General features: G+C 32.4%; 1 protein-coding gene across 1 annotated transcript in view; it reads right to left on the reverse strand.

Moving 5' to 3' along the window:
- LOC144256173 (dmX-like protein 1) overlaps positions 1 to 12,191 on the reverse strand; it is a 166,237-nt gene that overhangs the window by 96,271 nt on the left and 57,775 nt on the right. Inside the window, 4 exon segments of the mRNA XM_077801257.1 lie at positions 5,926 to 6,033; positions 6,942 to 8,624; positions 9,310 to 9,531; positions 9,829 to 9,948. Of these exon segments, the coding sequence (XP_077657383.1) occupies positions 5,926 to 6,033; positions 6,942 to 8,624; positions 9,310 to 9,531; positions 9,829 to 9,948 (2,133 nt within the window).

The raw sequence follows: 12,191 nt of genomic DNA on the forward strand, positions 1-12,191 counted from the left end.
GAGATGAAATCTCAGTGTAGTTTTGATCTGCATTTCTCTCATCACTAGAGATGATGAGCATTTTCTCATATATTTGTTGATGGATTGTATTTCTTCTTCCGTGAAGTGTCTGTTCAGTTCCTTACCCCATCTATTGACTAGTCCTTTTTTTTTTTTTTTTTTTTTTGGTGTTAAGTTTTTTGAGTTCTTTATATATTCCTGGAGATTAGTGCTCTATCTGAAGTGCATGTGCTAAAGATTTTTTCCCAATCCATAGGCTCTTACTTCATGTTATTCATTGTTTGTTTTCTTTGCTGAGAAGAAGTTTTTTGAGGTTGAATCTATACCATTTAACGATTCTTGATTTTACTTCTTGCTCTTTAGGAATCTGCTTAAAGAAGTCAGGTCTTAAGCCAACAAGGTGGAGACTTGGACCTACTTTTTCGTCTATAAGGCACAGGGTCTCTGTTCTAGTGCCTAAATCTTTGATCCACTTTGAGTTGAATTTTTAAAAATATTTTTTTTAGTTGCCAATAGATTTTTTTAATTTATTTATATGCAGAGCTAAGAATTGAACCCAGTGCCTCAAATATGCTAGGCAAGCACTCTATCACTGAGCTACAACCCCAGCCTTGACTTGATTTTTGTGCAGGGTAGGAGACAGAGGTTTAATTTCATTTTGTTACATACAGATTTCCAGTTTTCCCAGCACCACTTGTTGAACAGCCTATCTTTTCTCCAAGGTATGTTTTTGGTTCCTTTGTCTAGTATGAGATAACTGTATTTATGTGGGTTTGTTTCTGTGTCTTCTATTCTGTACTACTGGTCTACATGTCTGTTTTGGTGCCAATACCATGCCGTTTTTGTTACTATAACTCTGTAGTATAGTTTAATGTCTGGTATCGTGATGCCTCCTGCTTCACTCTTCTTGCTAAGGTTTGCTTTGCCTATTCTGGGTCTCTTATTTTTCCAGATGAATTTCATGACTGCTTTTTCTAGTTCTGTGAAAAATGTCAATGGGATTTTAATAAGAATTACATTAAATCTGTATAAGACTTTTGGTAGTATGGCCATTTTGACAATATTAATTCTGCCTATACAAGAGTGTGGGAGATCTTTCCATCTTCTAAGGTGTTCTTCAATTTGTTTCTTTAGTGTTGTAGTTTCCATTATAGACATCTGTCACCTCTTTTGTTATGTTGATTCCCAAGTGTTGTTGTTTTTTTTTTTTTTGAGGCTATTGTGAATAGAATAGTTTTCCTAATTTCTCTTGCAGTGGATTCAAAAAAATTTTTTAAAAAATAATAATTATAATAAAAAATTTTTCTCAAACACACTGATGAAATCGTTGCTCATAAATATGCTCTACAAAAAAAATCTTAAAAGATGCTCTTCAGGGCTGGGGATGTGGCTCAGTGGCACAGCACTTGCCTTGCACATGTGAGGCACTGGGTTTGATCCGCAGCACCACATAAAGATACTGTGTCCATGTATAACCAAGAAAAAAAAAAAAAAAGGTGCTCTTCAGAAAAAGGAAAATGATATAGGTCAGAAACTTGGTTCTACATAAAGAAAAAACAAGCAATAGAAGAGGATTAAGAAAACATTAAGTAAAAACTTATTTTTTTAATAAGAATATATTTGATTATTCATGCACATGTGCATATTTTATGTACATGCATATGCTTACATGTAAGTGAAATTACTGGCAGTTATGATTCAACAGATAAGAGAAAAAATAACAATTTTGTTGTTATAAGGTACTCATATTATCCATGAAAAAGTATAGTGTTACTTGAAAGTGTATAATGCAAGTTTTAGGGCAACACTAAAAAAAAAAAAAAAAAAAAAAAAAGTAAGCACAGCTGATACAGTAAGAAAGAAAGGAGAGAAAATGAAATTATGTAAAATGCTCATTAAAACCTCAAGAGTAGGGCTGGGACTGTGGTTCAGTGGTAGAGTGCTTGCCTCGTATGTGCGAAACCCTGGGTTCGATCCTTAGCACCACATAAAATAAATAAGTGAAATAAAGGTATTAAAATGTTAAAAAAAATAAAACCTCAAGAGTAGAAGAAGAAAATAGGAATAAAGGATTATAGCAATGGATTGTTTGAAAATAGCTAGCAGAATTTGAGTTGGATTTGAATGTCCCCAACACAATGAAATAACTGTAGTGATATATATGCAATTACCCCGATTTAATCATTAAACACTGTATACATTAGAATGTCACATTATACCCCATAAATATGTACAAGTACCATTCATGAATTAAAAAATAAAAATGAAAACAAAACCATTAAATAGAAAATAGTGGCAAATATAGCAGATATCAATCAACTACCTCAATGGACAAAATGTTAAAATATTTGAATGGACAAAAGTTAAAATATTTCAATTTAAAGACACAGCCTGTTAGAGTGATTCAAAAAACAAAAGTACAACTATATGTTGTCTCCAAGAAACCTGATTTAAATATAAAGACAAATATAGCCTGTAAGTAAATGGATAACAAAATGCCATACTCACACTAATCAAATGAATCAGGAATACATATATTCATCTCAAATGGAGTAAACTTGAAAGCAAAGAAAGTCATCAGAAATAAAATAAAATAAATATATTAAATAATAATATAGAAATCAATTCTCCAAAATGACTTAATAATCTTTTTGTTAACTATACAAAATGGATTAAAAACTTAAGATCTGAAACTATAAAACTACCAGAAGAAAACAGGAGAAAATCTCCATGTCACTGATCTGGATAAGATCCCTAAAGCATAGGCAACAAAAACAAATAGGATTACATCAAATTTAAAAAGCTTGTGTAGAGCAAAGGATTTAACTCACAGAGAGTAAAGACAACCTACAGATTAGGAGAAAACATCTTTTAATCTGAACACCTGATAAGAGGTGAATATCCAAAATATATAAGAAACCCAATAATAAAAAAGAAAAAAAAATCAAATAACTTTATCTAAAGACCTGAACAGACATTTACCAAAGACAGACATATGAATGGCCAATAAAAAAAAAAAAAACCAAACAAACACATTTTTGTTGATAAGGGAAGTGGCAAATGAAAACCACAATTGTGAGGCAAGAGAAAGAGTTAAATAGGTAGGTAGGGCACCTTCAAAAGGTCAGATTTCTGTGTAGCAGGCTGAGAGACTACAGGCACAAAAGGCCAGGCTTCATCAAGGTCAAGCCCATCCCTGTGTAAGCAGAAAAAGTAAGTGACAGTGAGACAAATGTTGCCTAATGCCCAGACCCCCTCCATAAAGAGGAACTTATAGGACCAGAGGGAATGTGAAGAGCTTATGGAGCACCTTAGCCAGGATTGGGTCAAGAGCTAGCTAGCTTCCTTAACCTTACAGATTTACATACATCCCTAGACAATACCACTCACTGGCAACCCTCTCTTTCCATTCCTCCTCATACAGAAGTTCTGCTTTCTTTATGTTACTCTAATAAATCCTGTTACTTTGCTCTCACCCTTTGTGTCTGTGGAGTTCATTTTTCAAATTCATGAGACAAAGATACCACCAAACCATGCTACGTGCTACAATATCACTTCAACCTTTTAGAATGGCTGTCATCAAAAAGATAATAAGCATTGGCAAGGATATACAGAAAAGGGAAGTCATATACTATTGGTGGGAATGTAAATTATTATTGCCATTATGGAAAAAGGTATACAGATTCCTCAAAAAACTAAAACTAGAAGTAACCTAAGATTTAGCAACCCTATTTCTCTGTACATATCCAAAGGATTTGAAATCAATATATTGAAGAGATACCTAAACCCCATGTTTACTGGGGTATGATTCACAATATCTCAGTTATGAAATCAATCTTTGTGTCTATCAATGAATGAATGAATAAAGAAAATACACAAGAGAATACTAAAGAGCCATAAAAAAAATTCTGTCATCTGCAATAACCTGGATAAATCTAAAGGACTTTACGCCAAATGATATCATATAGCTAAATAACTGGAAAAATAACAAAAAAGAGAATGAAAGTCATATAAAGACAAATATTACATATTTTCACTAATGCTATCTAAAACAACAAAACTCATAGAAACAGAGTAGGATAGTGGTAATCAGAAGCTGGAAGATAGGGATAATGGGGAGATACTGATTAAAGGATACAAAGACAAAAGGAATAAGTTTTTGAGGTCTCTTGTACAACATGATGATTACCCTTAATAATAGTACATTTGCATAGTTCAAAATTGCTAAAAGCGAATTTCAAGTGTTTGCACCTTCAAACATAAGTACTTGAGCAGATGGATATTAAGTAGCTTAAATTAATCATTCTACTTTGTATACATATATCTTACATGTATCCCTTAAATATACAGAATTGCCAATTTACAATAAAACGTTTTTCTTAAAAAAAAAGAAATTAATCTCAACTAAGTTTTAACTTTAATTTCCAAAGCAAAATGCAAAATGAGGGGAGAAAGGAAGCAAGGAGGGAAACAAAATAGAAAATAAAGAACAAGAGACAGGGACCAGTGAATAGAGAGGCTCATTTGCAGAGTACCAGTAACACTATCCACTCTGGAACCCAGCTTCATCTCTTTAAGCTTCTAGGAATTGAGTTCATAAATATTCTGTTTTAAGTCATCTGAAGTGAGATTTTTGTTACTTTCAACCGTAAGAGTACTGTCTAAATAGTACGTGAGCATATCTGAAATATAATGCTATTAAACTAATATCTGCAATACACGCTAATTTTATCTGTTTCAGGGGTACAAATTTCATAAAATTTTTTAAAAAATATTTTTTAGTTGTGGTTGGACACAAAATATCTTTATTTTATTTATTTAGTTTTATATGGTGCTGAGTATTGAGCCCAGAGCCTTGCATAACTAGGCAAGCACTCTACCACTAAGCCACAACCACAGCTCAAATTTTTATTTTTTATATTCTGTGTTTCCTTTGTGTAAAGCATTTAAATTTGAATGTATTATTTTTATAAGAAGTGTTCATATTTGGGGGGATCTCAATTTACATGAATATCAAAAAGGCAAAAAAAGAGAAAAATCTAAAGAAAAATTAAAGTGAATAAAACAATACTAATTTACCTTTAATATTTCACATTTAAAAACATAACACAGAGCTGGGTGTGCACACACCTGTAATCCCAGTGACTCAGGAGAGTGAGGCAGGAAGATCGCAAGTTCAAGGCCAGCCTCAGAAACTAATCAAGGCCCTAAGCAATTTAGCAAGATCCTGTTTCAAAATAATAATAAAAAAAAAAAGGACTGGGACTGTTGTTCAGTGGTTAAGTGCCCCTGGGTTCACTCTCTAGTAATCAAAAAATAAATAAATAAATACAATAAAAACGCAGAATATCTGATTGCCCTTTTCATCTACCATTAAAAATATTAGGTCTTAACAAAGAAGATAAAGAGGAAATAAACTTCTTAAAAATAAAGGAAACTGCTGGGTGAGGTGTCGCATGCCTGTGATTCCAGCAACTCTGGAGGTTGAGGCAGAAGGATCATGAGTTCAAAGCAAGCCTCAGGAATGGCAAAGTTGCGCTAAGCAACTCAGTGAGACCCCTCTCTAAATAAAATACAAAAGAAAGGCTGGGGATGTGGCTTAGTGGTTGAGTGCCCCTGAATTCACTCCCTGATACCAAATAAATAAATAAAGAAATAAATAATGAAATAAAGGGAACTTAGAATACATCATACTCAGCATCACTATCATGCCTAGGCAAAAAAATAAGTATAAAAGTCATAAGTTTCTCTCTCTTTCTACTTGACTTTCTTCCCTGTAATAGATTACTACCAAAATCAGCTGGAAGTGTGGCTCAGTAATACAGCACATGCTTACCTGGCATGTGCAAGGCCCTGGGTTCCATCCCCATAACCCTACCCTTCCATGCATGCTCCCTCTTCCCAAAGATATTACTACCAAATCACCTTGGTGAAGGAGTTGAGCTCTACAGGCTGGAAGGGAAGTTATAAGAAATGTATGGAGTCTAACAGCCAAAAGAAATTTTAAGCCACATTCATCAAGAGTTTCTCCACCTGCAAATAGGAAAAAAAAAAAAAATTGTTAAAAAAATTATTTTTGTAAGCAAAACAATACTAAAATTTCTGACAATCAGCATATGTCACAGCACCAGAAACCATGATAAAACATTTTAAGCTGACAAAAAGGTTATCTAAAATATTTTCTAATATTCCCTTTTTCTACATAATTTTACATTACAAAGATATTATATAGCTAAATAACTGGAAAAATAACAAAAAAGAGAATGAACTGACTCAGAATTTATTAACATTCTTTATAATTTGATCTTATTTGATTTAAATTAAAATGTAACCGGATTTTTAAATAGTTAATTTCACACCTTATCTGAGATTTGAGGGAAATTGTGCAAATTTGTTCATAAATTCAGGAGATTTTTAAAAAAAATACTTCCTGTGTGATAAAAAGAACAAATTTTCTTATGCTTTCTTTTGTTATTATAGGTAGGAGTAATTACTTATGCTAGTTTTATTATTTATCAAGTTATATTATTATAACTTGAAAAAAATCAACAGAAATTACTGCATTTTCAAGTACCTAAAATAATTAATAAAAATCAGTTGGCTGGGAATGTAGCTCCCAGTGATAGAGTGCTTGCCTAGGAAGCATGAGGCCCTCAGTTCAATCCCTAATACCACAAAAAAATCTGTTAACTTTTGCTAAACTCACAAATATTCAGCAAAAATGAGTGCCATGATGATTTTTTTGTGTCCTTCCTTTATGGCACTATGATTTATGGGATATAAAATATTTATTGAAGTCAAAACTACTATAAAGATAGAAATAATGTTTTTTAAGTCTTCATAGCATCATTTTATTAAAAAATTTAAGATCATTTTTCTGTGAAAATAAGTAAAAATATTATCAGCTATATCTTCAAATACTCTATGGAATTTAGTATTACCTTGGCTTTAGTCTCTGCTTTCTCCAATATCAGTGCTTGTAGTTGCAATAGTATCTGCTAAGGCCATCAGAGACATCTGTTCCATCCGGCTAAGTCCTGGTAAACTAGAATGAAGTAAGTGGCCAGAAAGAACTTGAGCATGCTCAGGACCAAAATAAGTTGGACTACACTGTGAAAGGTCAATAACTCTGGGCTTTGTAGTTTCTTCATCTGTCTCTAACACATGAATATCAGGCATTATAGCTGAAGTCTGAAAAAGTTCATCATAACTTTCTTTTGACAACTGGCTTGATTTATTTAAAAAACTCTCATTATTAGATTTCTCCAAAGATGAATAACAGCTATCATCATCAGCTGCAAGTAAGGCATATAACGGAAGTGGAGGAACAGAATCTATTTCAGTGTAATCTATATTTTCAGCTTTGTTGAATGCCTGGGGATCTCTGGTAGTGCTTCCACTAGCACTAATGGTGAGAGACCTTAGGCGGCGTTCATGATTGGATTCAGTTTCATTCAGAGCCACAACTTCCCCAGCAATGCACTTGACAAGATGTGACAAGATGGCCTTTGCTCTTCGAACTTTGCCAAGATCCATGAGTTCCAAAAGTTGCAAGGGATGGTACTGAGGTAAAGTTGGGGACAGTACATGAGCTGCTTCAAAAAGACCTGAATCTTCCATATCCACTGAAGGATCAAATACAGTTTTCTTTCCACAAATTTTCTGTGCAAGACTGGTCATAGATCGAGTCAGTGTTTTCTTTGGAGGATGTAACCCAGAACTTGATGAGTTACTCTGTTTTATTAAACTTAGTATAGACGGAGTGCTCCCATTGCATGAATCTGTTATAACAGGTTCTTGTTTAGAAGATGGCTGCCACTGGGAATATACATGCATTTCACAATCCATTCCTACTACAAGAATGCCATCCCGGACCCATGATAGAGAAACAGGAAATGGTGGGGAGCCATCTACAGAAGAAACCAAGTCCACGCTTCGTAACAGTACAAATTTAGAAAGAGGCACAATTTTAGTACTCTCCCAGAGAGGAAATGCCAGGTTTTTCTTACCAGGTTGTTCTTGTACTTTGCCAGACAGTGGTCCATACATAAAAAGTTTTGATCCAATTCCTACAGTCAGGATATGAGAACCATCTTCTCTAGACATCCAATCTAAATGAACTAAATGCTTTGTGTTTGATGTGATACTTTCTTTACTGAATAAACATGCCTCTTGCTTATTATAGGCCACTAAATTGCTATCAACACTAATGCCAAAATCCAACACTGTGCTTAACTCATCTAAATGAATTGTCTGTTCAAGGACCCAACATGAACCTCCTTTAGACTCACATTCAAAAATACTTACATGCATCAAAAAGTCCTGAGAAGATCTATTAGATGCAGGCTGCTTATATGCTACAGCTAAACGATTTGTATGTGCACAGCTAACTTCTATAGGCCTACCAGGTACACTTATACTACTATTGCTCTGAAGTCCATCTTCAATAAGTAATGGCCATTCTTCCCAAATATATACAAGATCCATTTTTCCATTCTTTGATGTGGCAGATTCTCCATCTGTTACACTGCATCTCCAAAATCTTACTTTCTCATCTGAGCATGAAGTTGCCAATAAATAAGGAGCACTGCATACAGGATATATGGAAGAAGAACTCAGATGTCCTACAATAAAAATAATCCATTAAAATATCAAATTTAGTTATACTTATGTTCTCATCAACTAAAGGTTTTAGTCCTTTTGCATGAACTACTGTTAGGAACATGGTAGTCTATATTTAGTTTAAGGCTCACTAAGATCAGTAGGAGGCATTTAGTGACATCACAACAATATATTAAAAATGAATCACCAAAGCCTAGAGCAGAAAGGGAATGTTAGGAAAGTTTACTTCAATTCCTGCATTTATAGGTAAAGACCCAACCTAATCAAACACATTAAGTATGCTGGGTATGAATCAAACAACTAGACTAAGGAGGAATTAGAAATCTGAATCCTTATCTTGATTCTAAATCTAGCATTCATTTTACAGCTCTCTGCTAATTTTAGACATTATCTTAAAGATATTAACATTTTTAAAGTATTTTTCAACACTCCTTGTCTCCTCCTTGTTCATATTTTTCAATACAAATGTGAATATCCCTTGTTTTCCTAAATATTAAAGGGTCACTTTGTAGGGCCCTTCAATATAACTAATGGTGAATAGATTCCTAGGTGGAACTTAACATTTTCTCAGGCTCTACTATTAGTTTACTAAATCAGGTTTTGGCAAACTTAAAGGGCCAGACAGTAAAAACTATTTTACACTTTAGAGTCTCTGTTGCAACTACTATTTCCATAAAATTCACAAACCTGCTGATGGCTTAACACTTATTATCTCTACTCCTTCCGGTAAATGCAACTCTTCGCTATACACCATTTCGGAAAACAAAGACAACTTGCTGGTACTCTGAAGATTTGCTCTGCAAGCCTGATACTTCTGTGAAAAAGGAGACAGGATCTTCTCTGGAGAAGAAGAATAATGTTCTTCTGGTTGCCAAACTGCTTCAGATATTTTCGTGTCCACTTTTTCATCTACAAAACGTAAGAAAAAACCCAAGAAGTTGGCAGGGAACTCTACAAATACTATAACTACTACATTTTAAAATCCAAAACTCCCTTACAAAAGATAAAACAGAACGCATATTAATGTTTTACACAGCAAGAAAACAAGAAACTCATTTTGCTTTTCTGTATTAACTAAATAATTATCATTACTACGTAAGAATGACTTTAAGAAATATGTTCTAAACTATCCAATCATGTGTAATTTTTAATATTTATACCTAAAGCTACAACCAAAATAAATGAATAAATAAATAAAGGACTCACCCAATGAGACAGGAATTGACTTTAAGTGTAAATTCCACATATGTAGTAGTGAACGGCTGTCTTGTGTGTACTCTATCACAACTAGATAGAACTTTTCAGAAAATCTATTAGGTGAACTGCCTGTTGGTATCAGTGATATTTTTCATTATTAACACAGATAAATGAGACAACATACCAAATAAACCAACTTAAAATAACTATTTTTAAAAAAAAGAAAATTGAAATTTTTTATCTAGGATTCCAAATACAAAATGGCATTGTAGAATATATTCAACTTCTTTACCACATAAATTTGTTAATCTAAAATTTTAACAACTATATATATATGTTATTCTTAAATTTCATTTTTTAATTGAAAGGCTTAAAAAAATCATACATCACAGTCATCATAATGTTCATATAGATATCTTATTAAGAGGAAAATTTCTAAACAATAACTATGTAATATATATTTTTTAAGTGAAAACTTTCATTTATTTGAGCAATATCACTAAAACTGTTATGCCAAAATGTATATTTTAAGACAATATATCATGATGAAATTTTGTTGCCAAAATTTTTCAAAGTTTCATACTGGAATGACTTATTCAGATGCATATCTAATGACCAGAATGTAAGTATACATCAACTAAGACATTATTTAAGAAAATTTTTCTTGGTCCATACTATACAGATTAATCAACATACGAAGTTGCTCAAAAAAACTAAATGAGTTTTCTAAAAATTATAATAAAATCAATGGTTCATTATTCCTTTTTTAATTTATAAGACACTTCAAGTTTTCACTATAAGCTATTCCTGGTTAGATATGAAATGACATTAAAAAACTACATTGTAAATACCCTATAAGTCATAGAACATGTGAAAAACAGAAAGCAACTATTTTTGAGACCCAAACTTTTTGCCCTTTTAAATTTGTATTGGAAAAAGTTTTCAAAAGACCTTTTTAGGACCTGGGATTTATGGCTCAGTGGCAGAATGCTTGCCTAGCACGTGTGAGGAGGCACTGGGTTCTATCCTCAGCACCACATTAAAATAAATAAATAAAATAAATTATTAAAAAAAAACACTTTAGAAAATAAATATGACCATAAATATTTTAAATCATCTTGTGTTAGGAAACTAAATGAAAAGGTAACTTTGATAATGTGTTCTGAGTTAGGTATTCAAATTGTAAGAATTAATAGGCAGGAAAGGACAAAGGAATGATCACCAAAAAGAAAAAAAAAAAAAAAAAAATCAATCCTACTTCTTACAATTTCACTATCAAGAAAGAATGCCCCAATAATGAAAATATCCATAAAATACTTTTCTTCTTGACAAGAAAGAAAAGAAGATAAAAACAACTCCTTGATATTTTCTGGAAAGCTCTAATAAAAAAGATAATTGCTGAGTAAAAGTCATTAAGAATTCCCTGAATGTTTTTAAAAAAACTTTTTTAAAAATTAGTCTTAAAGATAAAAAATTAAAAATTGAAGAATATTAGAAAAGAAAATGCTAGAAAGATAAAGACATAACCTTAAGCACAAGGGAGTAATTTTTATTTTAAAAAATTTAATGAAAGAGATTTGAAATTAACGTTGCCATTTTAATATAAAAAGATAAAAACCTTTTTATTTAAATAAACAATATTTTATTCTATACTTGCCATCTTTATTCCCCATTTTTAGTGTATTTCCATCGTGTTCAAAATCATAAAACATGAGTAAAGTGTATTTTCACAGCTCATGATATTTCAGGGAAAATGATAGAAGACTAAATAAAAGCAGGGGTAAGAAACTGGATGTTCAATGTAAAAGTGGAGAATTCTAAGGAATACTTCTTAAAAGAGAAGAAAAATGGAAATGGTGTTAGAAATAATATCTAAGAGGTAGAATAAACAATGTACAAGAGAAGTCAGAAAAAAAAATATCTGGAACAAGTAGAGAATGTAGTTAATATTATTTCAGACTTGATAAGTGGTAAACTTATAAATCTTTATAAGATTTTAATCTTAAGAAACATCATTTCTGAGTTTGGTTTGGTTCTGTAATTAAGATTAAAGACCAAGAAATTTTAGTTTTATTTTTCTCATTTTCCTTTATGTAAATTAACAGCTAATGTTGAGCAGTGAGTTTAATAAAGAATTTTAAACTTTTAGTATAAAAAGTACATTAAGATACTTAATCAGCAGGCACAGTGGCACATGCCTATAATTCCAACTACTAGGCAGGCTAAGGAAGGAGGACGGCAGATTTAAACCCAGCCTGAGTAACTTAAAGAGACTGCGTCTCAAAATAAAAATACAAAAGGGCTGGGGATGTAGCTCAGTGGCAGATCACTGACATGCACATGGCTCCAGGTTCAATTCCCAGTACCAACAA

This window comes from Urocitellus parryii, chromosome 1 (assembly GCF_045843805.1).
Source record: "Urocitellus parryii isolate mUroPar1 chromosome 1, mUroPar1.hap1, whole genome shotgun sequence".
In the NCBI taxonomy this organism is placed as follows: domain Eukaryota; kingdom Metazoa; phylum Chordata; class Mammalia; order Rodentia; family Sciuridae; genus Urocitellus; species Urocitellus parryii.